The following is a 26357-nucleotide window of genomic DNA, read 5'->3' as shown; positions in this document are numbered from 1 at the left end:
TTCTGTTTAACCTTCTTTGTTCTGTGTTAATGTTGATTTCATGGACTATCTGAAGCCTGTATGTTTTATGTTGATTATATATATTTTTTTTCCTTTATAAAAAAAAAAAAAGAAAAAGAAAAATGAAAAGAAAAAAAGACATAATTGCTCACTATCTTGCACACACACGAAAAAGTGGATCTTGTCTCAGGAAGGCCAGGGTTCCAGAGTACCAACTCCACGCCATTTTAATGTACATTTTTATGACGAGTTAAAAAAAAAAAAACATGGAAAAAAAAAGAAAAAAGGATGATTTAAAAGAAACGATTCTAAGCACTGAAAGTTATGGATTTCAGAAGAAGAGAAAATACCTTTTGTTTCTAAATCCGTAGCAGTTACATAATAACCAAATAATGGACTTTAAATGAAAATGGAGTGCTTTATATATAAATCTATATATTAAAATTGCTTTACATTTAAAAACAAAAATGGTCAATGATTTTGATTGTTAAAAAAAAAAAAAGAAAGACAGTGAATAACATGCAAAATGCTGTATGTTTGAATCTTTATTGTGTTTTCTTAATGAGGTCCCGTCCTGACTGAATCAGGAACATTGTGCATTACTCTTTCTTTCCTCTCTCTCTCTCTCTCTCTCTCTATCTCTTTCTGTCTCTCTCTCTCATTCTCCCACAGCGGGTATTATTAATAGATAAATCAGACTTTTGTGGAACATTTTTCACATTTGGAGGATGTTTATAAGACATGAGCTGGTTGTAAAGGATCATGAAACTATGCACAAGTGTTGGGGAGGGGGGGAAGATGGGGGTGGGGGGATTATGGCCGACTTCTAAGTGGCTGATCTATTGCAGGGGTTTTTGGGATCCAATGTGTTTTTTGTTTTGTTTTTTTTAAGTGGGTGGAGAGGTGATTCATGTCAAGCCCTCCACCTCCAGCTTCCTTCCCCTGATTCAGATTGACCTAGCGCTACATCGCCATGCTGTGTATTCCTAAAACCAATGAGCGTCTCACTCTTTAGCACTGTGGGATTCTAGCCTGTCACCCTCAAGGGGTTTTATTTTTTTGTTTTGTTTTTTTTTTTGTCTTTTTGTTTTTTCTCAGTTAAGGTTTTGTGTTGGGATATCGGAGGGTGGGTGAGGTATTTGGGATTAGGGCTGCTTTTTTTTTTTTGTTTTTTTTTTTAATATTAAGTAAAAATGTCTGTACTGAGATTTAATGAAAAGTCAGTGGCTTGTAATGTTTTATTTTTTCTCTCTGTATATCTCTTTCTCCTCATAGAATGTGATTGTTAAATGACATGCACCGAAACAAATGATTTCATGAACTATGGAGCTTCTTTCAAATATTAATAAAATAGCATTTTTTTCTTGGCTGTTAAAAAAATGTGCCATTTGTTTATTTGGTGTTTGTCTCTCTGTGTCTCTTCACTCCAGTGAGATGATATTTTATTTGTAGCTGTGGTATCACACATTTGCAGAAACGCTGGTGTCATCTGTATGTATCTGCTGCAACATTAGTCTGATACCGGAAATCACATCAGGGTCTGAGGGCGAGCTGTCTGGGGCAGGCGTAATAGTTCTCCTGTTGCTGTGTGATGTTGGGGTTTGCATAAACGGGGAAGTTGGCTTCCTCCAGGTGTGACGGGGCCTCATGGTTATTTTGGGAACTTCCGGTACTTTGCTGCTTCCTGGTCATTTCCTCATAGATAGGAGGAGATTGTGGTGTGCTGTGATGCTTCGTCTTCCTCTAAAACACATCAAGAAAGCAGTTTGTGTTCAGAATAGCATTTTAACACATTTCATATTTACATGTTTGTTTATGTTAGTCTTAACTTATATATGTTGTTATGGTAACTTGTAATAGTAACACATTTTAACTTATAATTAATTTAAAGCAAAGGCTTGTTGAGGCCCAGTCAGCAAAAATAATGCACAACACAATGAGTGGACACAGATGGGAACAGGAACACTTAATAATATAAAACCCTTGTCATTAGGTGAAGCTCATTACATTTGGGTTTCTTCAGGGCTACAATTGTTTTTAATGGACCTCAGTGGTTATTTTTCAGGCTGTAGTTTGTGACTACAGATTGTTTTTGCAAATTAACTTCCCCTTTGGTCACTTAACATAATGCCACAGATTATGTGATTCACACACCAATAATTCCAGCATTAATGATCAGGCCTCTTAAAACAGAAGTTGCCTTGAAAACTCAATCCCTAACACAAATGTTTATCAGGCCTCTATTAAAGCTGACACAGTGATCCATGTTCAGCTTCATGTGACTGACTTCTCTTTGTTATTTTATGTTTTGGGCTACAGCTGGTGCAAACATTACAGAATTATGTAATTAGACCAAAGAGGAAGATGGGAAAATTGTGACAGAGAACTCACAGCCAAAGGTTTCAATGGTAGTGTTACTTCACTATTTTGCAAACAAATAACCCCATAAATGATGCATTGTGTTTCCTCTATCTTTGCTTTGTGAAATATAAAACTAAGCATAAATACTCACACATCTTTCTATGGCCAGGCAGCCGAGTGTGAGCAGAAGAAGCACAACTGCTGTAAAGATGACCAAGAGCAGTGACGGGTAATTTTCAGAGCACTGGCATGTCGTCCCTACACCACCAACACACACACACACACCAATATGTATTAAAATCTGAAGAGGTTGAAACTGCAGTAAAGTACCGTGAGGTGTTTTAACCACATACCTGATGTCCCTTGTACTAACAAGAAAACCTTCTGAGAGTAGACGACGTTCTGCTCAGAGCTGTTGTCCCTGTAGCTCAGCTCCCACATGTAGAGCCCAGTGTCACTGTGCTGTAAGTGGGATATGGTTACATTGACCTGCAGGGAGTGCAGTCCTCCTGAAGTCTGCAGACGCTCCTTGTGCTCCCAGTGGACCCTGAGCTTGCTGCCCTCAGTCATGGACAGCAGGGTGGTCTGGCTCTGGGCGCTGCGGTGGTACAGGTAGAGGCCCTTCAGGTTGCTGTGTTCCTGCCGACGGGACCAGGAGAGCTCCAATGACTGGTTCTCTGTCAGATTCTTAAATATCACCTCTGCATAGGCTGGGGGGAGGGGGGAAAAATCAGTGTCACACAATTGTAGTCTGATGAATGCCTCCCTAATGAATTAAACACGCATGCATACTGTAAACACATTGTTCTGGAGGGAAATGTTACAAAATCAGCAAAATCCTGACAAAAATCAGTTTTTGTTAGTGGTGAGTAAAATGTTCTTACCCTCAAAGAGCTGAACCAAAAGCACAAAGCACACCAAGCTCATCTTCGTGGCCTTTTCAGCACTGAGATACAGCAAAGCTAGGTCATACTGTACCCCTCCTGCTTCCTATACTTGTGAGACTCTGTTGGCAGTCTCACTATATTTATTGTTCCTCCTCTCAAAGCAGGAAGAGGACCTCCTAGCTACAACTGCCTTTAACAAGCAGCAGTTGATCTTGTACACACTCGGATTGTCTGAGTTTTTCAATCCGCTATCAAGACTTTAAAGCCTCGAGCTGCTGTATGCACACCCCTTAAAGATAAGATAAGATTAAACTAAATTGAAGATTAAACCCTCTTCAAAGGCTTTACCCCATTATATGCTAGTGATATAAACACTTCTTCAGCACCAGAATACTGAAATCTAATGTTGTCTTGAGGGCTTTGTTTCAAAGCAGAGTCAGGTTATGATGGTACAGTATTACTAAGAATATCACTTTTGTTCTGTGTCACCAGGATATGTCTGGTGTAGAGGTGAGAGACAGATTAGACACTTGATACAAGCAGACGTTTAAGTGCTGGTTGTTGATAATCAGTGGTTTACAACCACAATGCTTCACAGCTGCTGTACAGTCATAGTGACTTTACAGTTTATTAAGCACACCAGCGCAGTATCTTGAGAATTGTGAATTCAACTTTATGATCATTTTTGAGTTGGTGTCATTGCATTTGATTATAATGAGAAGTGTTTTGTCTGTTCTCATGTAGGAGTGGACAAAACATGAAATAGTCTAATAATCTATATATTAACAAAATATTCATGAATAATATTTTTTAGGCAAAGCAAATGTATTTGTTTAGCACACTTCAACAAGGCCATTCAAAGTGATTTACATAGAAACATAAAATGTGTCAAGCTAGAATATAAAGGCAACACATGACAAAATAAAAAGACAGTTAAATACAATTAAAAGTGTCTTCTTCTCAGTTTTACTAAATAAAAACACACTGTTTACTTTTGGAATTTGTGATTTTGGGGGGAGAGGGGAGTGGGGGCAGCAGTGTGTGACATTTATGCACTCCATGGGTTCATATTTTGTTAAAGTCTGTATTTCCCTAAAGCATTCTTGCATTTTTGATGTTGATGCACTGTAGGTTGATTATACACAAGCAACATTTTTAACTCCAGTTCAATGTTAACTGAGAAAAGGCTCAGTGGGTGTGTAACCAACTGAAAGCTGATTAGCAGATAATTGGATTCAGGTGTGTAGTACAAGTGATTGTCTGCATTAAGTTTAAAATGCTCAACTGACCTGACAGTGTAGTTGCTTTGTGGATCAGAAAGGAGCTTTTACATTTTTGGCCAGTTTGCTGTTTTAAGAGACATTTATGGAGTCCTTGTTTTTTGAAGTTAAACTCCTTGTTGTACTCTTTTTGTCAGGGATTTATGTTAGATCATCTTTTGGTTTTAAAGAGTATGCTTCAATTCAAAGCCCTCAGTTTAAAGAGAGCCGGAGTTCCAAACATCCTGTGCAGCAGCAGCACCACAAGGTGCCAACAGAGGAACGAGAGAAGGTGAACACGATCAGTGTGACTTGCCATCCAGACTCACTGGAGATCCTTATCAAAGCTGACATGTTTGAGGTTGGAGCGCCTGTTAATGTGGATGAGTTGCGCCTTGGAGTAGAATACAATGAAATCTGTAGAGCTACAGCGTCTTCAAGAGATGAGTACAGAATTGTTGTTGGACTACTGGACTGTGGCACTAAACACTGGGTAACAATGACTTTATTGCAATTCAGGCATCTATTTGTGTACTATAAACTGTAGTTCTAAATTAATCTGCTGTCCACAGATGACGGAAGACTCTCTGGTGTACACGAATCTGCTCATCTTCTCTCCTGAGGTGTCTCCTGAAGGGGTGATTCGAATGGATGAGGCAGTAATTCCAATTGAATGTCATTATGAAAGGTCTGGGGTTTTTTTGTTTGTAAGTATCTTTAAAGATCTTTGGGCAACACCTGTATTTCAAAATGTTGGTTTGGTTTCTCAGGAGGTACAGTTTGACCAGTTCTTCACTAATGCCAACCTGGACCCCGTTCCTGTCTACCCAAGCTGCAGTGGAAACCTTGGAGTTTGACTTGAGAATCATGACAAGTGGGTTTAATTCACTTCTAGGTTTTTTTTTTTTTTTTTGTCCTTATTTATTCTTACTATCTTGTCTGTTTTTTTGCGCAGCTGACTTTTTATATGAACGAGGCTCTAACGTATTTTACCTTGGTGAGCCCATCGGCATTGAAGCCTCTGTCAGAGTTGGACATCACATGGGGCTCCGAGTGTTTATGAGCAGCTGTGTGGCTACACTTGACCCAGACATATATTCTGAGCCCAAATATACCTTCATTGAAAATGGGTAAGCACTTGACACACTGTCAGCTGTAGCTTGATAAATTAAGGCATGTGTACAGTAGTCTTGACTTTTCCCTCTATATATAGGTGCTTGGTTGACTCCCAGCTTCCAGGTTCAAGATCCCACTTCTTACCCAGGACACAGGATGACAAGCTTCAGTTGGTCATTGATGCCTTTAGGTTCCACAATGAGGACAGGGGAGAGGTGAGGTTGCACTCAAATGGCTTCAGTCATAATTGAATGTCGGTTTCAAAACTGCAATTTTTGTCCCCACAGCTCTACATCACATGTCACCTGAATGCTATACCAGTAAACTATGCACATGCACCAAATCAAGCATGCACTGTGGTAAATGGAAGGCAAGTGTCATCAAGTCTGAAATGTTTCATGAATTTACACTTCTATGAGCAAGTGTGTGCTGAAGTGCCATCTCTTACAGATGGCGGTCAGCTGATGGTAATGACTTCTTGTGTGGATCTTGTCAAAGCCAAAATGAAGTGGGCCAAACGCACAGTAAACCCAGCAGCTCTGGCAAGTTTACTCCGCGTGGGTTTGGGAAGCCAAAGGAAGCTGAGACTTTCTGGAAGAGTGGACTGAAATCCAACAAAGGTACTTCTATTTTACTGTCATACTGGTGCTGACACAGTACACATGTTTCACCATTAGATGTCAGACTTCACAGAGTTTTGAATTTGTGTTTTTGTTTTTTTCCCCTCACTTTTGTTAGTGTGGGAGCAGGAGGCAAGAGTGGGTCCCATGTTAGTCTTGCCTGCCAAGCACAAAAGTGGGCCTCTGCCTGTGGATGAGATCCCTCCAGTCCTCCATAAAATCAGCAGACCTACTTTGTATGGCAGTCAGTGGAAAAGTGGGATAACTCACAAAACTGGTAAGACTTGAACTTCTTTTTTTGGGGGGGGCAGTTAAAGTTCAGAAAATGGCTTGGCAACAAACATCTATGCTAAATGTGATCATCTTAGATCTGGAGAAAGGACTGCTTCCTGGTCCACCATCTACCTCAGACCAGGTGGAGGACTTAACTGGTGCTTCTGAGCAGAATAAAGATGGCTCCCATGTGGATCTTAGTGAAAGCAGAACAAACCCAAAAGGTGTGTGAAAAGACTACACTTTATTTTTTCTTTAAAATGCACTTTAAACATGTAACACTTGTGCTCTCTACTTGCAGATGGAGACTCCACTCCTGAGGTCACACTGGACACTACCACAGCAGCTCCCAGTGACCCCAGCCCCACCACTCAGATTGAGGTGGCTGTGACGACACGGTCAAATGCAACTACTGCAGAATCTGACCTTTCCAATACAAATGACCCAACAAGATAATAAACAATTTGAAACTACACTTGTTTGCTTTTGATTTTGACAAAATAGCTGAAGTAAGTCTGTAGAGGAGTTTCAGTCTGGATGAACACACTATCACACACAAGATATTTAAACTATCACTCTATGGGGATGGAAATTTAAGTGTGGTGGTATATACATTCTTTACTTCAATACACTGAGTCACATAGAAACTAAAGGTTTGAGTTGTGCTGGTAAAATGTGGATCCCATGAATACAAAATGGAGGCAAGTTGATGTACCATACCACAATTTAAAGGACACAAAATCCTGTACACTGAATTACTTGAACTGAAACCCCTGAGTTAACAGTGACTATGTGGGACTCTTCATATAAGGAGTCTACACAATGTCAAAGGTGTCAGTGTGCAAGAACTTCCTTGAAATACCAAACATTTAAAGCACACAAATAAAATGAACAGTCAAATCATTAGCAAGAGATTCCATTAACAAGCAAGTTTAAATAGTTTTTCCTACTGTACACTTATGTGCAAAATTGAGGTATGAATTAATTTTTGTATTCTCATTAGAGAGCTTGCATTTGTCAGTGTTCTGACAATTTTGACTGACTTTTGAAACTGGATTGGAACATTTTGTTTGGTCAAATCTGAGTGTCTGGTCATACCACTCTAACAAAAATGGAACCATGACCTACAGTACAGCAACCAAGTGTCTCTTTCCAAAACTGTTCCTGCAATTTAGAAAATAAACTATGAATTCCAAAAAGTTTGATCATACTGTGAAGATGTACAAAAATGTCATGCATCAACATAACTATCAGTTGTAATATATAACATATGACAATGTTGGCAACAATGCCAAAATGGGGAAACATTTACAATGAATACCAGTTATCTCTGGATTCAGTATTTATAAATCTCACTATTGACATACAAGGAAAGAGCATCAGTGCACTCTTGTTCCCATACAATGTTGAACTTGGACCAATCACATGCATGTACAACTCAGAGTGACTTCAGCTTTTTCTAATTCTGCCACATCAGCTAATGAGTAATTGCAGCCAGCTGTCCTCTCCATGTGATCTGATTGGTCTGAACTGAGGAGTGTTTGAAATACTGGGAGAGTTACCTTGAGTGTTTAAGTCTTCTGCATTTGACTTCTTAAATCAACATTACTTACTGCTTTGCTTTTCCAGAAATTCTCCAGTTGTTAAAAACAAAGAGGAAAATGGTAACTCCAGGTCACACAGTTTCTCTGGCGCTGCTGTTGTTGCTTGCCTTTGTTGTTGCAGATGCCATTCGACCATTGAAAGAGGGACCAATGATCGATTCTGAGGGAAGGGAATATAAATCTGCTATATCTAGAATTGACGAGGAAAACATCAGCGGACCACAACTCACAAATGACAGATCTACTGTCCATGTACAATGCACAGAAGCATCAATGATCGTTCATATAAGGGCTGACTTGTATGGAAAAGGACGTTTTGTGTCTCCTGAAGAGTTTTTTTTGGGAGAAGTGGAGCATTCGGAGGGCAGTTGGTGCCAAGCTACTGCTACTAGTGACACTGAATATGTCATAGAAGCTCAACTGCAAGACTGTGGCTCTGAGTTAACCGTAAGTTGGTCATACTTGTTAGTGTCACATTGATGGATTCATCCTTGATCTTTTAAATAACCTGCTGTTTCTCATTAAGTTGTCTTTACATTCATCTCTAGATGACTGAGGACTTTATGATCTACTCAAACAAGCTGATATTCTCACCAGCTGCCAGTTATCATGGCATTGTAAGGATGGCCGATGCTGTGGTTCCAGTTTCCTGTAGCTATAAAAGGTATGTATGTTTCAACCATTGTCTTGTACAGAGAAGAAAGCTTTGCTCAAAGGCTTTGTCATAATGTCTGATCTGTTACTTACTGGGACAGGACACACTTAGTAAGCAGTAACACTCAGCAGCCGCCCCTCACACTCTCCACCCCTACAAAGCCTTCAACGGGGAACTCTGCTTTCTCTCTAAAGCTGATGACTGGTACGTGTGGACTCTTGCATTATTTTATGTTTTTTCTTGATAAGTGTTCATGTATGATGTCTTTATCTACATGTAGATGACTGGACAAGAGAGATTTTCTCCAGTGTCTTTTATCTTGGAGACATCCTGCACCTTGAGGCGTCTTACACTGATCCTGATGCAGCAGCAAGACAACTCTTCATCGACAGCTGTGTTGCCACTCTGACACCTGATGTAACATCAGTCCCCAGATACTATTTCATTGAAAACAATGGGTAAGAGTAGCTCAGTATACAATATGACACTACGAATTTTCTGCGTTTCAGTACAAATATCAAGAGACGGATGTAGCCCACAGCTGAAACTGATTTATTTTTCAGGTGCCTCACTGATTCAAAAGAGGAAGGATCAAATACACTGTTCAGACCTCAAGTAAGGGCTGATACGCTTCAACTGGAGCTCGATGTCTTCATGTTTCATCAGGATCCGAGGAACTCAGTAAGCCACTCCTGACTACCATAATTAAAATTCTTGGAAATGCTTTGACGTTGTATAATGACACTTCTGTGGTGTGCTTTTAGATATTTATCACATGCCAAATGAAGGCTTCTTCTGAAGTGTGGAAGAGCAGCCCCATCAACAAGGCCTGCAATCATGTGAATTCAAGGTGAGTTAGAGTATGTCAGCAACTCCAACTGTAGCAGTAAATCTTTCAGCTGCTCATAATATCCAGTGGCTGATGCTTACTCCATCAGTTTGTTGTTACTCACTAAAAAGTTCTTGATTGTAATTGTCTAAACAGACGGACAAATGATTAGAAAATAGAGTTCCCAAAGCAATTCTGAGTCGAGGTCAAAGTTGGGTTCTGAGTCAAGAACTCAATTATGAATAAAGTTGAGAATATCGACTAGATCAGCCATTAATAAGCTCAAAATCATTAAGTATTAGAGAAAACATTCACAACCAAAGAAACTAAATGACATGCTTTAACAGCTCACAACTGCAGAATGTGTATTTTGTATGTGTAATACAGTCCATTAAATCAAAATACTGATAAAAGTACACTAAAGTATTCCTTTCTTATCAGATGGGAAAATGTGGTTGGAAATGATGACGTTTGCCGGTGTTGTGACGGTATGTGTCACGGAAGTTCTCCCAAAGGTAAGTACGGCCTAGACCTAAATAAAGATGCAGATGACATCAAAGTGTTTCATTAGTAATGTTGTATATCTAGATTTAGATAAGGCTTGTTAGCTTTATGTTTAACTAATGCCCTTGTAAAACATTTTGACTTTCAGATATTACAGTCTGTGGCACTGTGACTGTTGGCCCTCTGATGATTTACCCACGCAAGTAGGCAAAGAACAAAATTAAAGACAAACTGTCAAGATCTCATTGTTTATATGTACCTTGGAGTGGTGAAATTAAAACGATTCATACCAGATTTACAGGACATTACACTTTTGTTAGATACTAAAGAGTGTGTGTGTGTGTGTGTGTAGAGACTCAGGCGGGATGATTGTGAACACGACCTCTGTTTATTCTGATCACAGAAACAAACAACAAAATCCTTCAGTCAATCAGTTACTTATATGAGCCACTCTCCCATAGCTGCAGTGACAAAAGGGGAGAGGTAGAGGTGGGAAACGAAACTTGTAGTGGGGGGTCGCAGAGAAATGAATGTCGGGGTGAAAAACAAAACTCTCTTGATTTTGACCATGATTCAAAGACATTAGGTCTCTGTGGTAAATATAAGGAGCATAAGCCCTCACTTTCTTGATGACTATGCCATTAATGACGGATTGAAAACTGCTGACTTCATACATTCTTTACAGCTTGTTGAGAGAAGACGCTAGATTTTCTGCAACGGAAGAAACAACTTCCCTGGTGGAGACCAAACCTGAGATGAAAAAACCTGGATCAAAACAAGAAAAAAGAAACTGAAAAAAGCAGTGTCAGTCATCTGCAATGAAATCCTTCCGAGGCATCCATTTGTAGTCCTCTTCTTGCTCATGTCTGATGTTGAACAGCCTCTTGTTGAGACATTCCATGAATTCTATGCAGAGATGAATGGAAATTATTTTTTGGCAGTCGTATCAGAGTCGAAGGAAAACTACAAAAAGTGGTCAAGTCTACACTTACACTTACACTTAAAGAGATCAGCATTGTTGAAATGCCACTGAGTCATGTAGATGCCACAGTTCAAAGCATCCAGCTTTCAAAGAATCAATCCACAAGGATATTACCCGTCTTAAATGGCGGAAGATGCTTCTTAAAGTCAGTTGAAGAGGCCTTGCTAGATTCTTTGGAAATCATCAGTGTTGACCAGTGTGATGATACAAAACTGGAGATCATGAGTGAGGATGAAATCAAACAAATTGAGAGCTACTTCTATCAAGGGGGAAAGATAGACTGGATCAACTTGTGGCTTGCTGACAAACACAAGTGTGGAGATGTCATAAAGAGGCATGTTTACTAAGAAGCAAACACAATCCTGGACAACATAGCATAGCGTACCAAAGCCATACGTCCCATAGAGAGTGTGAACATATACCACCAACCTGGTAGTGGTGGAAGCACAGTGGCACGACAGATCCTCTGGAGTTGGAGGACAAATGTACGATGTGCAGTTGTTAAACAGTGCAAGGAAATCATAACTGTGTGTGATCATGCCGTGAGACTGAGGGAACACGATGAGAAAGACCCAAATAACTGTCTTCCAGTCCTCCTGCTGTTGGAGGATCGTAATGCAGATTACATAGATGATCTCAGACGGGAGCTTGGAAATGTCATTGCTACCAAAAAAGAAGTCAGTCTGTGCTGTGCTTCATCCTGCTCATCTGCAACAGGTCAAATTACGCAGAAAAAATGTGCAGAGCATCGTTATCTCAAACAGTAGCAGTCACACATAAGTTGACAACGGCAGAGAAGTCTTTGTTCACAAAAAAGCTTGAGCAACTCAAACTGCAGATTCATCCAGACTTCATCCTCACATTTGTGCTGATGACTAAAGAGTTCAGTAAAAGATACATTGAAGATTTTGTGAAAAACCTTTTTTGATAACATTGATCATTCATCACTTTTGATGCTGATGATAGCTTCATATTTAAATAGCAGTAGCTATTTAATTAAAAAATGTAAATAAATTCTTTAAAAAAAAAAAATGTATACAGTTTCAGTTTTTGTTGACATTGTTAAAAAAGGTGAAAATTCTACTTCATGTTTATTACTGAGGTCATATAATGGTGTTTCTGATATTTCGCCCTCCTCATGTATGTTAATGTGAATGAGTCGACAAAATATTAGGAACACCATGACCCACCACGGCCTCAATAATAAACATAAAGCAGAATGATCACCTTCTTGACAATGTCAACAAAAATGTAATATTTATTGCTTCATAAATGTATAATCTATAGCAGAACTGTTGTATTGGATTGAATTAGGTTGCATCAAATTAGACCCATATCAATACTTCTGATCAGTACAATACTATACGTTATGAATCTTTAGAGGTATTGAACTGATCAGCTTCAGTAAGAAACCCGTTTTTTCCGCTAAAATAAATCAAGTTAAATATTGAGAAATAAACCTGAAATCTGTATCTAGGCAACTGGATAGTTTTCTAATTAGTATATGGAGGTGTTCTAGTAAAAATGAATCCAGTTTCATGTTTTCATACTGTATTAAAAGATAAAAGGTACACTAGCACAGTGTCTTCCACTTCCTCAATAAAAAAGTATCTTTATTGCGTGGGTGTCCTTTCTCGTTTTTACCATGTGGCGATTTCACCAACGCACCTGTTACAAAGACTACTCAGTGTTTTTAATGTTTCCATTGTGTAAAATGCTACCAAAGGTTCACAATAAGATGGAAAGTTTTTGTACTTGATATTTTGAAGAAACAGTTGTTCTACAAAAAAGTGACACCTCAGTCTTGACTTAAACTCTGATTTACTACTTGTACTGTATGATCATAGTACGACAATGGTACTTGGTTCTACTGGCAGTGTGATAACACAATATCATAACTTGAGTGACTATTTATGATTTCCAAGCTTGAAATAATGAGAACATTGTAGAAAAACATCACAAAGACAAATCAGAGTTTATGAACAGATTTATTCAAAGATAAAACGGTGACATTCTGACTTGTGTACAGAAATTAAAACAAAAATCCTGTGTAGAGGTCTTTGAAAAGGGACACATCCTGAAGCAAATATTCACAATAAAGCTGCTTTTTTTTCCAGTAACTTACAGTTGAAACCAAAAGAAATATCCCGGCAACCAGAGCTTTAAACTGACCCAGTACCATTTTACTGTCAGAAGAGATATGACATACTATAACTACAAGCAAAACAGGATGCGTGAGATCTTTCCATAGTAATGCATTTTTTTAGCAAGTAAAAGATTTATACTATAGCTCATTGTTGTGTGAAAAAAATCCAATAATCTTGGTTTTCTTACAGTGGGGAAATTGAACAATTCTTTTCCACAATTTATATAGGAATTAGCATATTTAACATGAGATAAAGAGCCAATACTTACCAGTGAAGACTCTGCCTGTATTATTCATGTAAAGCATTAAATCACTGGTTTAAATAAATAGGTTATTCACACCGAAAACTATGTTGAGAAGTTGATCACATTGCTCCAAATTAATTATTAGACTTTTTGGCCCAAGGTCTTTTCTCAAGATCATAATGAATAACTGACTGTCATTAGTGTAAAATACTTAAGCATTGTGTTCTGATTTTTGTTTTTCATCTACAGGTGACAAATGATCATGATCTCATTATGTGTGCACAGAAAACAGGTTGATGGAAATTACAGCAATGGTACTTACAGCTTTAACTAACCTGTTACTGGTAGGGATTCTCCTTCATGTAAGTTAAATTCAAATGATCAAGTGAGGAAAGCTGATGAAACAAACAGGATTAAGTGGTAAAAGCCATTTCACAAGCATTTGTTCATCACACACCTCCCAACACACATTTAATATATATAAGGCTGTATGTGACAGACGGTTGTTGTTGTCTTTATGTGGGAATATAGTCAATTATTTGACTTTTGATCAAACCATCTGAGACAATGAGCTGTTGAGGGCTGCAGGACTGGTTAATATCCAAAGCCTTTAAAGACATATAGTTTCATTTAATAGCTCTATTCTTTCAGTAGAGAACTATTAAATGAAAACAGAGCTTGCTGGTGCTCCCACTTGTAAAATGATGGTTCAATGACACATTAGAGCTTAACAAGAAATAATAGAATTTACATGAGCCAGAAAATAGTGCCTAAATGCAACAACACAAACAAGGGCCTTCACCAAACTTGCTGCAAGTTTGGGGACATTTAGGTCCAACAGCGTGTACGCTGTGAGGGCCCCTGGTAATGAATGAGAAGACAGAAAAATGGTGAGACTTGCCTCAGGCTGAAACAGGGCTACACTGAGACAGGGCCTCAGCCAGTCCCCCATGGCATTGCTACAGGGAGAAGAGAAATCTGTGTTTTAGCACTATAGCCACTAACAACCCGGAAGTTATGCAGCTGTACAAAGCACTCAGTGTGTCAACATCCAGTCTACCAGTGCCATGTACAGAGCATCACTTAAAGTAATAAATTAATATACTGCTTATGAACAAAAGAAAATATTTACCAACATTTTAATTTCAACTCAACAAAAGATTTAAAGCACAGATGTACATTTCATCTTTCAAAACAACAAAGACACCATGTAGTCACATAGCTTAAAACTAGAGTACAAACCTGCTGTGACGTCTCTTTTCCCACTAACGTCCCGCAAAGAAGAGTCTTACATTTTTGCCACATTTTATTACAATACAGTTGTACAACAATACATATATCATTTCATTTTGTGACCACGTATTTCTTTTTAGATTTAGGGGAGTTTCCTCATTAAAATCAATTGAGTATTAACATAAAACAGAACAAAGGCATTAACAGTTACTTGAAGCCCTCACCAAACATAGTTGGGGACATGAAGTCCAACAGCACCTGTGTGCTGTGAAGGCCTCACTGTTTAGCTTAGAACAAAAAGGTATTTACAGAAAACTTGCCTTGATAAAGGGTGGGTACTTCCCATGTAACTCCAGCGCCTTCACAACACTACGAACCATATCTACTACACTTCTACACACCTGAATGAAACATGAGAAGGAAAAAAGCCACAGAACAGAGATGGTTTGAAACAACAGTTCATAGGCTTGGTTAGGTACAGTGTAAATATTTCCCATGCGCTCTGTGATGCTTTTATAGCTCTTTTGTTTGCTGCTTATTCAGTGTCTCTTCCTCATAGCACAGTAGTAGAATAAACGGTACGTCGTGGTACTATAACACCAATACTGGTTTGTCTACTAGCAGCTGAGGACATTAGAAAAGGGTTGAATGTCCAAACCTATAGAAGAGAGGAAGGCAGGCTTCAGTAGCGGCCTCCAGGAGACATGACAGGGGGTCTCATACCTATGGGTGGCCGTGGAGGGGCTCCTTGGTACCCTGGGGGAACCACAGGAGGGGCCTGTCCGTATGGGGGCATCCCTCCTGGCATGTAGCCGGGCATCCCCTGGGGCGGACCACCATACTGGCCTGCAATAACACATTTGTTGATTTTTTTAATCAAAAAGCTGTAACAAAAACCACACCTCTTTTCAATCATAAACATGGTCATTCAGTGTTACTTAACAATTTGTAGCACTTATAAAGAAGTACTTGTGAACTTTAAGTTGAAGGTATATACCAGGTACAGGATGCATCATGCCAGGCTGCTGAGGAGCCATAATGCCACCCACGGGACCCACTGATGTGGCAGAAGCAGTGGCCTGGCCTTGACGAGGAATACTGCGCTGGTACCTGGGTAACTGAGCACGCAACTCTTCCTACAGGAGACAGAAAGCAATTGAGAGGAGGAATAATTTGACACTGAAATTATGCAGCTCAACCAGGAAAAATAAGAAAAACAATAAATAATTTTTTATTTTATACTTTTTTAGATCTTAGATTTTATAATGTTGACAGAAATTGCTCTAACTGTTTTTTTTCTCAAAATGCTACTTACTGTAAAAAAAAACAAAAAACTATAAAAGAGAGACAGTTCCAGCTGGACTACTTACCAGTGAGATATCCTCATCGGGGTGGATCAACTTACTGGTTGCACTAGAGGTGGTGAGGGTGGCAGGCTTACTGGTCACAGTAGAGGGAGGTTTGGAGACGGTGCTACTGCCAGCATTGGGGCTGGCCATAGCTGCAGTGGCCTGAGTGTAGGCCGGGAATGTGGGCTTTGAGGGTTCAGATGAGGTAGAGGGGGGAGGGTGGGGGGACCCTGACATTGTCTGCTGACTCTGAAGGAAGAGAGAGGAAGACACATTAAAGAGACTCTGCTGAAAGACACTTACATTTTAAAAGGGGACATTTTTAGTCATACTTTGAGGTTACTCCCATCAGTAAAGTTAATGGATAAATCCCAAGCCCATTCATTTAATCCATGATTCGCTCCCTTGAGTCTATTCTTTGCTCCTCTTACACTTTACACTGTGCCTGAACACATCCTGTGTACACACACAGGCAGAGCACCAGCTGCTGCTGCTACTCTGCCAAAGTGCTGCTCACACTACGCCTCCTGTGTCTTTAAGGGGAGTCTTAGTTGATACTATTACATATTAGTGCAACACCAGAGAGTAACCGTATAAAGTATGCCTAAAGGAAAAGCTATTCCGTCAAGCCTGCAAGAAAATAAATCCAAAAGAGCATGCCGCGTTACATTGCCTCACTTTACAAATCTGCATAACTCTCCATTTCTGATTTTGTTGATGTGAAGAAACTTTTTCCAGTGGTATGATATAAATGCAGATTTGTAGTAAAGGAGAAAGCAAATGAAGGCATGTTGCTAAAAAAGTGTAAAGCATTTAAAAAGTAATTTCAAAGCACCAATGGTTGGATTTTGTCATCCCTTGCTAAAACATCTTTGGCAAATAAAACATAATTAATCTGTGCAATCTGCCCAAGTACACAGCAGGCAAACACAATCGTGTGCATGACAATTGTAAAGCTGTATGTTGTAAGAGTTAAGCAGGCAGACAGCTGCGTACTTGTGATGTGATAGAGAACAGAGCTTTAGGGGAGGCAGACTGAGAGTCTGCACTTGACGAGCCTGCACTTGTACTTGCAGCCTGACTCCCCATCTGTAGCACAGGAAGAGAGTAAAGAATAGGAATTGTGAATAAAATAATCCTTTAATTATAAGATTTTCTGAATAAAGTTGCATTTACATCAGCCTGTGAAAGCACAGAGAGCTTCACCATCATCCCTTAGGAGGATGTTAATGTTCTGTCGTGTGAGGGAAATGGAGGTGTGTGCTGGGGTAAACGGTGTCATTAAGATTTTACCTGTCCAGCACTGGGAAACAGAGGTTTTGTGACATCTGGCTGGGCTGAGGGGACAGTGGCAGCAGGAATTACATGTCTAGTCAGCACATTTACAGTAGGGGGGACCTGAGCCATGTGTGTAATGCCGGGCCGGTGAGCCACTGGAGGAGGCATGCCTGACAACAGCAGGAAAAATTCATCATATAGGTGAACACATAAAGCCAAATAACAACAGTGTTACAACATAGTTACAAACATTTTTTTGCATTTTAACTGGCATTTCAAATAAATAATTCATATTGTGTGCTTTATGAGGGTGCATGCTGATAGGGAATTGCTTACCTGGTGGCACACCTGGCATCATAGGAGGCATCCCCGGACCAGGAGGCATCATCCTACCCATTGGTATCATCCTAAATGCATGAGGAAAATAGCAATGCTTAAAATACAACATATAGCAAGGATCGGACTCCTAAAAAATAACAGTCTTGATTAATAGAAGATACCCTGGAGGCATTCCAGGCATTACGGGTGGCATTCCTGGCATCATTGGTGGCACACCGGGCATCATTGGGGGGATTCCTGAAACAGAGATTGATTTTTACCAACTGAAGTGTGTGTTATATGTAGTTTTTATATACTTCCACATCAATTTTCATATTTTAAACTGACAATACAACATCTGAGTGTAAAAATGGCAGTCTGTACAGCATATTCTTAGCATTTTGGGTGAAATACAGTAAATGCAAAAGTGCGTGAGTGTTCCTAATTTCATCACAGTGCTGACAGGTATTTCAACTGACAGTTTTAGAAACAATAAAAAGTCAGTACATTTAGTCAAGAAAAATGGCAAGAAGACTTGGCATTGGGGTAAAACCATAGAAAAGCTATGTAAGCACACTTAGTGAACAGCATGACCCTGATACAATCTAATTAGAGTTAGAATTAAAGTCAGTTTCCCACCTGAATAGCTTCCTGGTGGTATCCCAGGAGCACCAGAGCCAGGAGGCATGCCAGGCTGGGTCATAGGAGGGATGTAGCCTGCTTGGGGCTGACCTGGAGCAGGCTGCTGGAAGGAGGGGCCGGGCTCATCATCGTCATCATACTCATCAGAGTCATCCTGGTTCTGCTTTTTCTTGTGAGTCTCTGGAAAACAAACAAGGAGGACCAGAATCAGTCTCTAGATGGTGCCATTACAGTGCAATGTGTTGTTATTGAGGTTTTCTGGTGCCAATACCTTGGTTTTTTTGTTCAAGCACTCTTCTTCTCTCTTCCATGTCTTTCTCTGGAATACCCTCCATACCATAAATCTCCAGTTCAATATCTGTCCTTCCAGGTATTGCATTAGGAACTCCATCAATAGTCTCTTTATGTACCTGAGAGAGAAAAAAATGAGGTGAATCAGCAAGTTTATTAGCACTTAATATGTAGATGTCACAATATGTAGGGGTCTCCTCACCTGCATACAGTGGATAGCGAGCCCAGGACCAGTGTACAGCTTTTTATGACAAATGTGGCATTTGAAATGTTTGGCTTTCTGATGCTGAATGAGAATCTTTTCATCGTCAAAATCTCTGTTACAGTACCTGAGCTTACAGTTAAGGAAACTGTTTCAGTCCCTGGAGAAAAAAAACCTGCAACAATGTGTTGCATTGTTTCATTAGACAAGGCAGATTGTTGTTTATATGTTAGCACATTCCATACCAGAGGCAACCCAAAGTACTTTAAAGTGTACACAGCAGGGTTATTAAAGTTAACAAAAACTAAGACTTAAACAAATCCAAGACTCAAACTAAATTAAAACTAATTCCTCATCATAAACATAAAGCTAAAACGTCATAATCACTTGTCATAGGCTACTAACCAAACCTAAACTGAAAAAACAAACAACCAAACTGAAAAACTAAATGCAAAAAAAAAAAAAACTAATGAAAATTTCCAAGCTATAATAACCTTTTTCTACCTTTTGTTGTCAACACAGATGACAAAAAGAATTACAATATACTAACACCTTAATATGTAGAAGCAGGCCAAATCATAAGTCAATCATTTAAAAAGTACAAGTTGTAAATAAAGCTGTAGAATAAAAGAGTTGATCTAATAAAATAGAGCATATGTTTACTCAAAGACCACCCTGCTAAAAACAACACATGACAGGATATCACATATATGGCCTGTAAGTTTGTTGACGGCAGCTGTTTCATTTATTATTAACATACTGAGCTCAGCTTCACGTAGCTAGCCGACGGCTGCTTATCACCATAGAAACAGACACTAGGAGCTAGGCGACGTTACAACACTACGTGTAAAATGTAGAGAAGGATACCAGCACCAAGGCTTCATTTGCTTTTTCTTCTTTCGTCCCATGATGTCTGCGCTATCAGTCCACAACCTGCTTCTAAAATAAATCCGCGTACACACCAGCCTGGTCTGAAGATGGCGTCCGGCCTCCGGCACTGATCAGGAACGTCCCCCGGAAGTCCAAACTACAGCCTATAATTCAATAAAAAAACAAAATAAAGCTATGCCACCATTCAGTTCTTCTACTAGCTGGCATTATGGTTGCTTTTTTTCATAGTTTTGTGTATGCTTTTACATACGACTATCTTGTTCTTTATTATTTATTTATTATTCGACTGTCTTATTCTTTTTCTTTCTTTCTTTCTTTCTTTCTTTCTTTCTTTCTTTCTTTCTTTCTTTCTTTCTTTCTTTCTTTATTACTCTTAATCTTGTTCTTTGTATTTGTTTGTCTTTTCATTGCTTTGATTAATTTTCTGTATGTTGCTCTGTCTTCAACCAACTTTAACAAATTTGAAGTACACTAGACTGTATGAAAGGTGCTATATAAATAATATAAATAAACTAAACAACGACGAGGGGTACATTATTGTAGGCTATATAGTTTAAATTAATGTGAGTTAAAGCACTTGAATTTTAACGTCAACAACTAACATTGCATTTTTCAATATTTCTTATTCACTTTTTAAATATTTATTTTTTCTCTTGTAATCTGTGTTTTATAGTCTTTTACAACGTACAATTTTATTTCTTTTTCTGTTTTTGTCATCAGTTTATTTTATTTATTTCCCCCCTCAATATCCCCTGTACAGTGTGGAGGACCACAAGTGTCACAGACATATTAGTAAATCATATTGACAATTTATTGTACAATAAAAACAGGAATTAATTAATTAGGTTATAAATTACTTAATTAACTCATAAATAGTAGACTAAATTATACATTTATTTTGACTTTTTAATGCGCAATAAAAGAGGAAGTTTACAAATAATTCACAAATGAAATAATAATTCATCAATAAATGAAGTTAGAGGGGATTTACCAAAACAACACAAACAGTCGACATGTAGGCCTACACCATATAAAAATACACTAATACATTCCTAAAATAACTGTTGTTTGTCTTCTTATATTATTGTGCTGTTGATAAAAATAAATAAACAAACATTTGTCCCAGGAATCCTCATCAGACATTCATACCACAGTCGGACCTTTTTGAGGACGTACACAGCAAAGTGTATGCGCATGCGCAAAGATAACATAAACGGAGATAGCTTTTCGGCATGTGTAGAGGTTGTTTTTGCGCTTTTATATCATTTTAATAACACTCAGATATCCCAGCGTCAGTAGCACATCTCTACCACACCGGAACAATAAAGATATCGCCTCGTTACCTGCCAGTTTAGCGGGCTGCTAGCAGTAGTAGCATCATGTTTACCTCCCAAACCTCGTCCTTCCAAGACTCAATCGACGTGGAGGAGAGAGATGATTTTGACAGCGAAGAAATAGCTGGATACAGCCAGAAAATTCAATTGAACTGCTACTACACCATCTATCTCTATCAAGGCACAAGGTAATGGCCAATTATTTGTCTCATTTTCTGTTTTGAACAGCTGGTGTTACCTTGACGAATTGTGTTTCTGTTCCTGATGTTAAATAAAGAAAATGTGTTCGTCCACTTTGTGATTTTACAGGTATTAAATGTTTGGAAATATTTTTATAATGTGTTTTACTTTATTTAATGAGAAACGTTTATGATTGGATTATGACATATTAGTATTTTTGTCACATAGTAGATCAAACTTTCCTTACAGGACACAATTAGTTCTCTATCCTTAAGGCAACTTCCTCCCTGGTGTGTAAACAGTGTTTGTAAACAGTACTTTTTCACGACAAGACCTCCCTAAACTAACAGTAATTAGACCACAGACTCCCATTTGATAAGATTTAATGCCATCAGAGATTATTTTTGCACTTAGATGTTGTATTACAGAAAGAGTATGGGACCCATGACTGAATTAGTCATGCATTTTGTCATTGTGTTACTTACGGATGGAATTATAGTGAAAATAAAGTATTCCCCTTTTTGCTGGTGACCCCCTGGAACCACCTCAAAGACCACTGGGGGCCCCAGTCTTCTCAATGAGAACCACTGAACTCTTTAATTAGTATACGTTCTAGTCCCTTGTTCCTGAACCTGCTGACAGTGACACTCATGCAGGTCAAAACAGATTTGTCCATTAAAAACTAACCAGGTGATGAGTAAACTGTCAATTGTCGTAGATCTGAGGCTTCTGGGGAAAATGTGGCATGGAACCAGAGAAGAGCAGACTCCACAACCAGTCAGGATGACTTTAGGTAACAAAGGAGCCATCCGCCTGCTTTCTTCTTGCTTTCAGTGGTCGTTTCTCTTTCTCTTCACTGTTGTGCATTGGTGTATCCTCGGGCTGCTACGGGAAATCCAATCAACATGGAATCAATGCTGTTTTCATTCGTGTTTTTGTCCTGATTGTTCATTGCTGTGCTGCTGAGTTACATGGCCCTCAGGTCTCTCCCAATCTGAACAGGGTCTCCACTTCCACATGTTAAGTGGAGTTGAAAAAAGACAAAATATGTGTTTTGTCAGTGACTGGGAAGACACAGTTACAGCTATGTGACTCAGTTGTGTGTTGTGTTGGATGTGGCTTTTGATCATCAGCTTTCTCCATCTGCTCTCCATTGACTTGAGTCGCTTCCTCGTTGGCTTCATTGGCTGCCTGTATATGTTCTGATTCTGTGCCCTGTCCACAGCCTGACTCTGATTGACAGCAGCCTGCCACTGGAGGCAGAACCTGAGCTGCGGACCTATATCTCAAGGAGGCTGAGTAAAGGAGCCCTGCTTGGAGGCATGGGCAACATCGCCACAGTGGAACTCAGGTCATAATTCCACATATTTATTCATACACTGGAATCATTTTCCCCCCACCAGCAGTATGTCATAACAACCTAAGATAATGTGAGACCTTATAATTCTTGCAGCACATTCTTTATTATCCTATTATACCTGGTACCATAGAGGATGGAGCCTGTTTTACTCCATCACAGTAATAAAATGTAATTTCTGGAAATGATGGTTAGAAGATGGACAAAATTAATGAGTTGGTTAACATAAAATGTTGATTATTTACTTTCCCCAGTATCCCAGAGCAGGCAGTTGGCTGCTACTGCTGTCTGCTGGAACAGGAAAGGTCTCCTGAACAGCCGGATGCTGACGGCAATGGATATGTCATCTGTTTCATGGGGGGCTCTGAAAAAGGACTTAATCTATATCCTTTGCTCACAGCTCGTTTTATGTTTTTTAAGTATAATTGAAGCTCTTCTAGCATGAATTGTAAACACAATCCATTGTATAACACAATGTTCTTCCCTGCATTGTTGCATTGGTTCCACATCAGTTCCACACAGAGAAGCAGACCATAGTTTCAATTCCTTGACCACATGCACATTTAGGTTAGAGCTCGATAAGTATGTCCAAGGTCTTCATAGCAGCCTGCAAACCCCAGAGGTATGAGAATCTAACATCAGTGTAATTAAGCTGTTTGTTATTTTATTATCAATGCAAGATTGACATGTCCCTCGGTGTGTGTGTGTACCAGCTGCAAAATCTTGAGACAGAGGTACGTCCCTATCTGAGCCAGTGGTACGAGGAGTCGGTGATGCACATTTATCGGGTGGTGCAGCTGGTGCAAAGCAACATCAGCTTCTTGCTGCATGCTGTGAGTCCTTTTTCACCCCTTGAATATGCCCAATATATAAAGATTAATGCTGACTAAAAGTAATTTTTGGAGGTGCTGGATTTAAGATACAATATATAATGATAGGAAAAGCCTCTACACACTCTGATCCATGCAGATTTCTACAAGTTTCGAACTGTTTTCTGACATGTTATTTACTCTTCACATTTAAACACTGTCATCCAGTTTATTAATATTCTTAGAAGCATTTGTAAGACTCTCATTTTCCTCAGTACAATGCATTGCAGCCTCTACATTTTCTGTATACAGGCCTTGAGTCACACACTTGTGGAAGTCACCAACTCAGACGAGAGGACAAAGGCTGATGTGTCAAGGTGGGTTAGGTTCGAGTCCTTGTACTTACGCTACCACATGATAAAATCCTACAATTTAAGAGGTCTGCCTTCCTGCACTTCTTTGTAGTGTAGTGTGTAATAGCTTTGTTAGCTGTTAAATGCCTTTTGTATACTGCACCAGGTTCATCAAAGCAGCCAGTTTGCAGGGTCTGTCACAGCAGGACACCACAACAGCCTCTCTGTGTAAGGCTATTTCAGAAGAAACACAGTCTGACCTGATTATAGACTGCTCCACCAGCCCACCCACACTCACCAACACTGGTAAGTCGTGATCAGCGACATATTATATAAGCAAAGAAAAATAATGTTTCCCTCTGCTGCAAAAAGTCACTGTTGAGCAGTCTAATGTAGACGTTTTCTCCCCCCAGTGAGCAATCGGTTCTGTGATGACTGGATCCAGGCTTTTTTAAACGCTGCAGAGCGGTGTAATCCCTTCCTGCTCAGACAGATTCTGGAGAACTTCAAACTTAAGGTGGGAAAACATACATACACACAAAATATAATATGGTTTCTCAAGCTTTTTGGGGGGCTGGACTAATTAAAGAATAGCATGGCTCTGCAAAGTTTTTATTTGACTATAGTGGCTTTAAAATGCTACAGATGACAAAACTGGTTCAAAAAATGTGTATATTATACAACTTCTATGCTTCAAATACACATAAGCCATAAACATTTCCCATCCATTTCTAGCCCACAAGATTGAGAACTCTGGATTATTAGTTCTCACTTCCTCTCGGCAGACACATTATATTCTATTTTGATTTCTTCCCCCTTTTTTTTTAAGCTTGTTTCTTCCTCTTATTAATTACTGCTCTGTCTCTGTAGGCGATCCAGGACATGAACAGCCTGAAGCGCTTTGTGCGTCAGGCAGAGATGAGTCACTACGCCCTGTTTCGCTGCTGCCAGTTCCTGCAAGGCTGCGGAAACGGGGATGTGCTGCTGCAGAATGCCAGGGCGGAACACAGCGACCTGCCTGAAGCCTGCAGCATTATCTCTGTCCTGGAGGAGTTCCTCAGGGACCAGGCCCAAGCCCAGGCCTGAGTCTTTTACAACACTCAAGTCCAGGTTGTGGTGCCTGGTAAGAAAGTTTACTCTACCAGCCACAAAGCAGATAACCTAGTATCATTCTAAACATAACACTACATCCTATAATATATGTTTGCCAGACTAAATGTGGCAGTGAGGAGTTTTGGCCAGCTGCTGTAGCGAAACAACTTAAATATAATATAAGTTTCCTGTACTGACACACTGCTGCCTTTCTGCTAGAAGAGTGGTGGTCCGATTTGGACTTTGTACTGTAAAACACTGACAACTTAAGCTCGGCTTCTCAAAAAATGTGTCTTTTTAAGGCTAATCACATTTTACTGGTAGAGTAACTTCACTACATTGATCCTAACATTTAAGACTAGTTATCAATTGAAAATGAGATACAAATATTTTCATGCATTGTATAGCAGTTACTTCCATATACCCCATATACACTTCAGGTAAAGGCGAATTTAAAAAAAAAAAAAAGATGTGAAGTGTCACAACCTTTCTCTTCTGCGTGAGTGTGTTTAACAATACTATGAACCAAATATTATTACTTTTCTTTTGCTAACTGACAATGATCACAACACAGAGTTGATCCAAACTGGTGTGGAGTTATCTATTGCTTACTTGATGTCCAAATATTCTTTAATCACTGTTTTGTATTTAATTTGATTGTATCGTTTTTCTTTAAAGAAGAAACATATTAAGAATGCACAAATCACTTTTATGCTTAGCATGGTATATTCTTTGCTTTCGCTCACATTTAAACCCAATATCTGCACTACTATGTTAGTTTTGTCTAATTAATACTGTTTGCACATATGTTTATCAAGTGATATTAGATGTGTGTTTAATCCTTCTCTGGGGAATGCAGTGCTGTAGATATCGTGTAATTTTTGGATATCATGTGTACAGTAGTGCAAATTATGTTCTGTTTACAAACATTATCTTCCAAGCCTTCACCAGCTAAACAGTGAGAACAACATGGGGCACTATATGACAAGCTGCTCACTATAAGCTTCTGTAATATGAATACCCACACTAAAAAAAGTTCTGAGTAGAAACAAAGAATTAAAATGTAAAATAAAAGTAGATGTTAGCATGCCCACATTTTATTTTCCTTTCATCGTGTACCTGCAGTAAAACAGTTTGATGTAATAAACCATTCTTCATCTGAGAAAGTGAACATCTTTATATTCCATAATACCCATAAAGGGTTTAAGAACTAAGCTCATTCCCATTCAAACCAGTCCAAAGTATGTAATATAGCAATATCAATGTTGGTGGTGTGTATATTTTTTAAAACTGTGAACCAAGTGACAACTAAACTAAGTCATTTTGCTATTGTGAACCATAGGGTGACTGACCTACAGTATGTATGTGAACATGTCTGTACAGCGTGTTGTATAAAATTGTTACTGTGTATGTGGTTATTGTTCCTGTATATAGAGAGCTACAAATAAATACCACATTGACCCCATCTATTGTGCCTCTGCATGTTGTCTAGCATACAAAAGTGAAACACAAAGCTGCAGAAATTAGGCACAGGGAATATATTTCTG

General features: G+C 39.1%; 5 protein-coding genes across 6 annotated transcripts; 3 read left to right on the top strand and 2 right to left on the bottom strand.

Annotated features, from left to right (window-relative positions):
• Positions 1–101: 101 nt before the first annotated feature.
• On the bottom strand, positions 102–3358 carry LOC128378452 (uncharacterized). Its single transcript, XM_053337973.1, has 4 exons — positions 3246–3358; positions 2715–3071; positions 2513–2619; positions 102–1743 (listed from the first exon to the last, which is right to left on the bottom strand). Exons 1-4 carry the CDS (start codon positions 3286–3288, stop codon positions 1534–1536), a joined length of 717 nt encoding a protein of 238 aa, XP_053193948.1. The 5' UTR covers positions 3289–3358; the 3' UTR covers positions 102–1533.
• Positions 3359–4613: 1255 nt separating this feature from the next.
• Positions 4614–6972, top strand: LOC128378861 (zona pellucida sperm-binding protein 3-like). Its single transcript, XM_053338425.1, has 10 exons — positions 4614–5000; positions 5080–5195; positions 5278–5381; positions 5463–5637; positions 5721–5838; positions 5911–5993; positions 6074–6243; positions 6362–6520; positions 6612–6740; positions 6818–6972. Exons 1-10 carry the CDS (start codon positions 4614–4616, stop codon positions 6970–6972), a joined length of 1596 nt encoding a protein of 531 aa, XP_053194400.1.
• Positions 6973–8177: 1205 nt separating this feature from the next.
• LOC128379250 (zona pellucida sperm-binding protein 3-like) lies at positions 8178–13741 on the top strand. The gene is made up of 8 exons (XM_053338875.1): positions 8178–8567; positions 8669–8784; positions 8876–8979; positions 9056–9233; positions 9339–9456; positions 9540–9625; positions 10046–10119; positions 13731–13741. The coding sequence occupies exons 1-8, from the start codon at positions 8178–8180 to the stop codon at positions 13739–13741; spliced, it is 1077 nt and encodes a 358-aa protein (XP_053194850.1).
• A 716-nt stretch (positions 13742–14457) lies between these two features.
• Positions 14458–19781, bottom strand: LOC128378465 (BUB3-interacting and GLEBS motif-containing protein ZNF207-like). Of its 2 annotated transcripts, XM_053337993.1 has the most exons (11): positions 19662–19781; positions 18795–18921; positions 18573–18711; positions 18299–18481; positions 17842–17917; positions 17678–17748; positions 17357–17511; positions 17060–17152; positions 16085–16312; positions 15712–15850; positions 14458–15560 (listed from the first exon to the last, which is right to left on the bottom strand). In XM_053337993.1, exons 1-11 carry the CDS (start codon positions 19700–19702, stop codon positions 15397–15399), a joined length of 1416 nt encoding a protein of 471 aa, XP_053193968.1. In that variant the 5' UTR covers positions 19703–19781; the 3' UTR covers positions 14458–15396. The 2 variants fall into 2 exon arrangements, with proteins under 2 accessions (XP_053193968.1, XP_053193967.1); XM_053337992.1 differs by lacking the exon at positions 17060–17152 and having other exon boundaries at positions 14461–15560.
• A 1113-nt stretch (positions 19782–20894) lies between these two features.
• c18h17orf75 (chromosome 18 C17orf75 homolog) lies at positions 20895–26275 on the top strand. The gene is made up of 10 exons (XM_053338054.1): positions 20895–21207; positions 21918–21992; positions 22425–22550; positions 22811–22939; positions 23118–23178; positions 23270–23389; positions 23678–23742; positions 23885–24024; positions 24132–24235; positions 24589–26275. The coding sequence occupies exons 1-10, from the start codon at positions 21065–21067 to the stop codon at positions 24802–24804; spliced, it is 1179 nt and encodes a 392-aa protein (XP_053194029.1). The 5' UTR covers positions 20895–21064; the 3' UTR covers positions 24805–26275.
• Positions 26276–26357: the final 82 nt, after the last annotated feature.

This window comes from Scomber japonicus, chromosome 18 (assembly GCF_027409825.1).
Source record: "Scomber japonicus isolate fScoJap1 chromosome 18, fScoJap1.pri, whole genome shotgun sequence".
Lineage (NCBI taxonomy): Eukaryota > Metazoa > Chordata > Actinopteri > Scombriformes > Scombridae > Scomber > Scomber japonicus.
Note: the sequence above shows the minus strand (reverse complement) of the source record. Positions and strands in the feature narration are given on the sequence as shown.

Coding starts and splice junctions, on each gene's coding strand:
- LOC128378452 (XM_053337973.1), bottom strand. CDS start 3,288: ATGAGCTTGGTGTGCTTTGTGCTTTTGGTTCAGCTCTTTGAGG. Junction 3,072..3,245: donor TTTGGTTCAGCTCTTTGAGG/GTAAGAACATTT, acceptor CCCTCCCCCCAG/CCTATGCAGAGGTGATATTT. Junction 2,620..2,714: donor GTTAGTACAAGGGACATCAG/GTATGTGGTTAA, acceptor TTGGTGGTGTAG/GGACGACATGCCAGTGCTCT.
- LOC128378861 (XM_053338425.1), top strand. CDS start 4,614: ATGGAGTCCTTGTTTTTTGAAGTTAAACTCCTTGTTGTACTCTTTTTG. Junction 5,001..5,079: donor ACTGTGGCACTAAACACTGG/GTAACAATGACT, acceptor TGCTGTCCACAG/ATGACGGAAGACTCTCTGGT. Junction 5,638..5,720: donor TATACCTTCATTGAAAATGG/GTAAGCACTTGA, acceptor CTCTATATATAG/GTGCTTGGTTGACTCCCAGC.
- LOC128379250 (XM_053338875.1), top strand. CDS start 8,178: ATGGTAACTCCAGGTCACACAGTTTCTCTGGCGCTGCTGTTGTTGCTT. Junction 8,568..8,668: donor ACTGTGGCTCTGAGTTAACC/GTAAGTTGGTCA, acceptor ATTCATCTCTAG/ATGACTGAGGACTTTATGAT. Junction 9,234..9,338: donor TATTTCATTGAAAACAATGG/GTAAGAGTAGCT, acceptor TTTATTTTTCAG/GTGCCTCACTGATTCAAAAG.
- LOC128378465 (XM_053337993.1), bottom strand. CDS start 19,702: ATGGGACGAAAGAAGAAAAAGCAAATGAAGCCTTGGTGCTG. Junction 18,922..19,661: donor CAAATGAAGCCTTGGTGCTG/GTATCCTTCTCT, acceptor CTGTAAGCTCAG/GTACTGTAACAGAGATTTTG. Junction 15,851..16,084: donor CCGATGAGGATATCTCACTG/GTAAGTAGTCCA, acceptor TGTCTCCTGTAG/GAAGAGTTGCGTGCTCAGTT.
- c18h17orf75 (XM_053338054.1), top strand. CDS start 21,065: ATGTTTACCTCCCAAACCTCGTCCTTCCAAGACTCAATCGACGTGGAG. Junction 21,208..21,917: donor TATCTCTATCAAGGCACAAG/GTAATGGCCAAT, acceptor CAATTGTCGTAG/ATCTGAGGCTTCTGGGGAAA. Junction 22,551..22,810: donor ATCGCCACAGTGGAACTCAG/GTCATAATTCCA, acceptor TACTTTCCCCAG/TATCCCAGAGCAGGCAGTTG.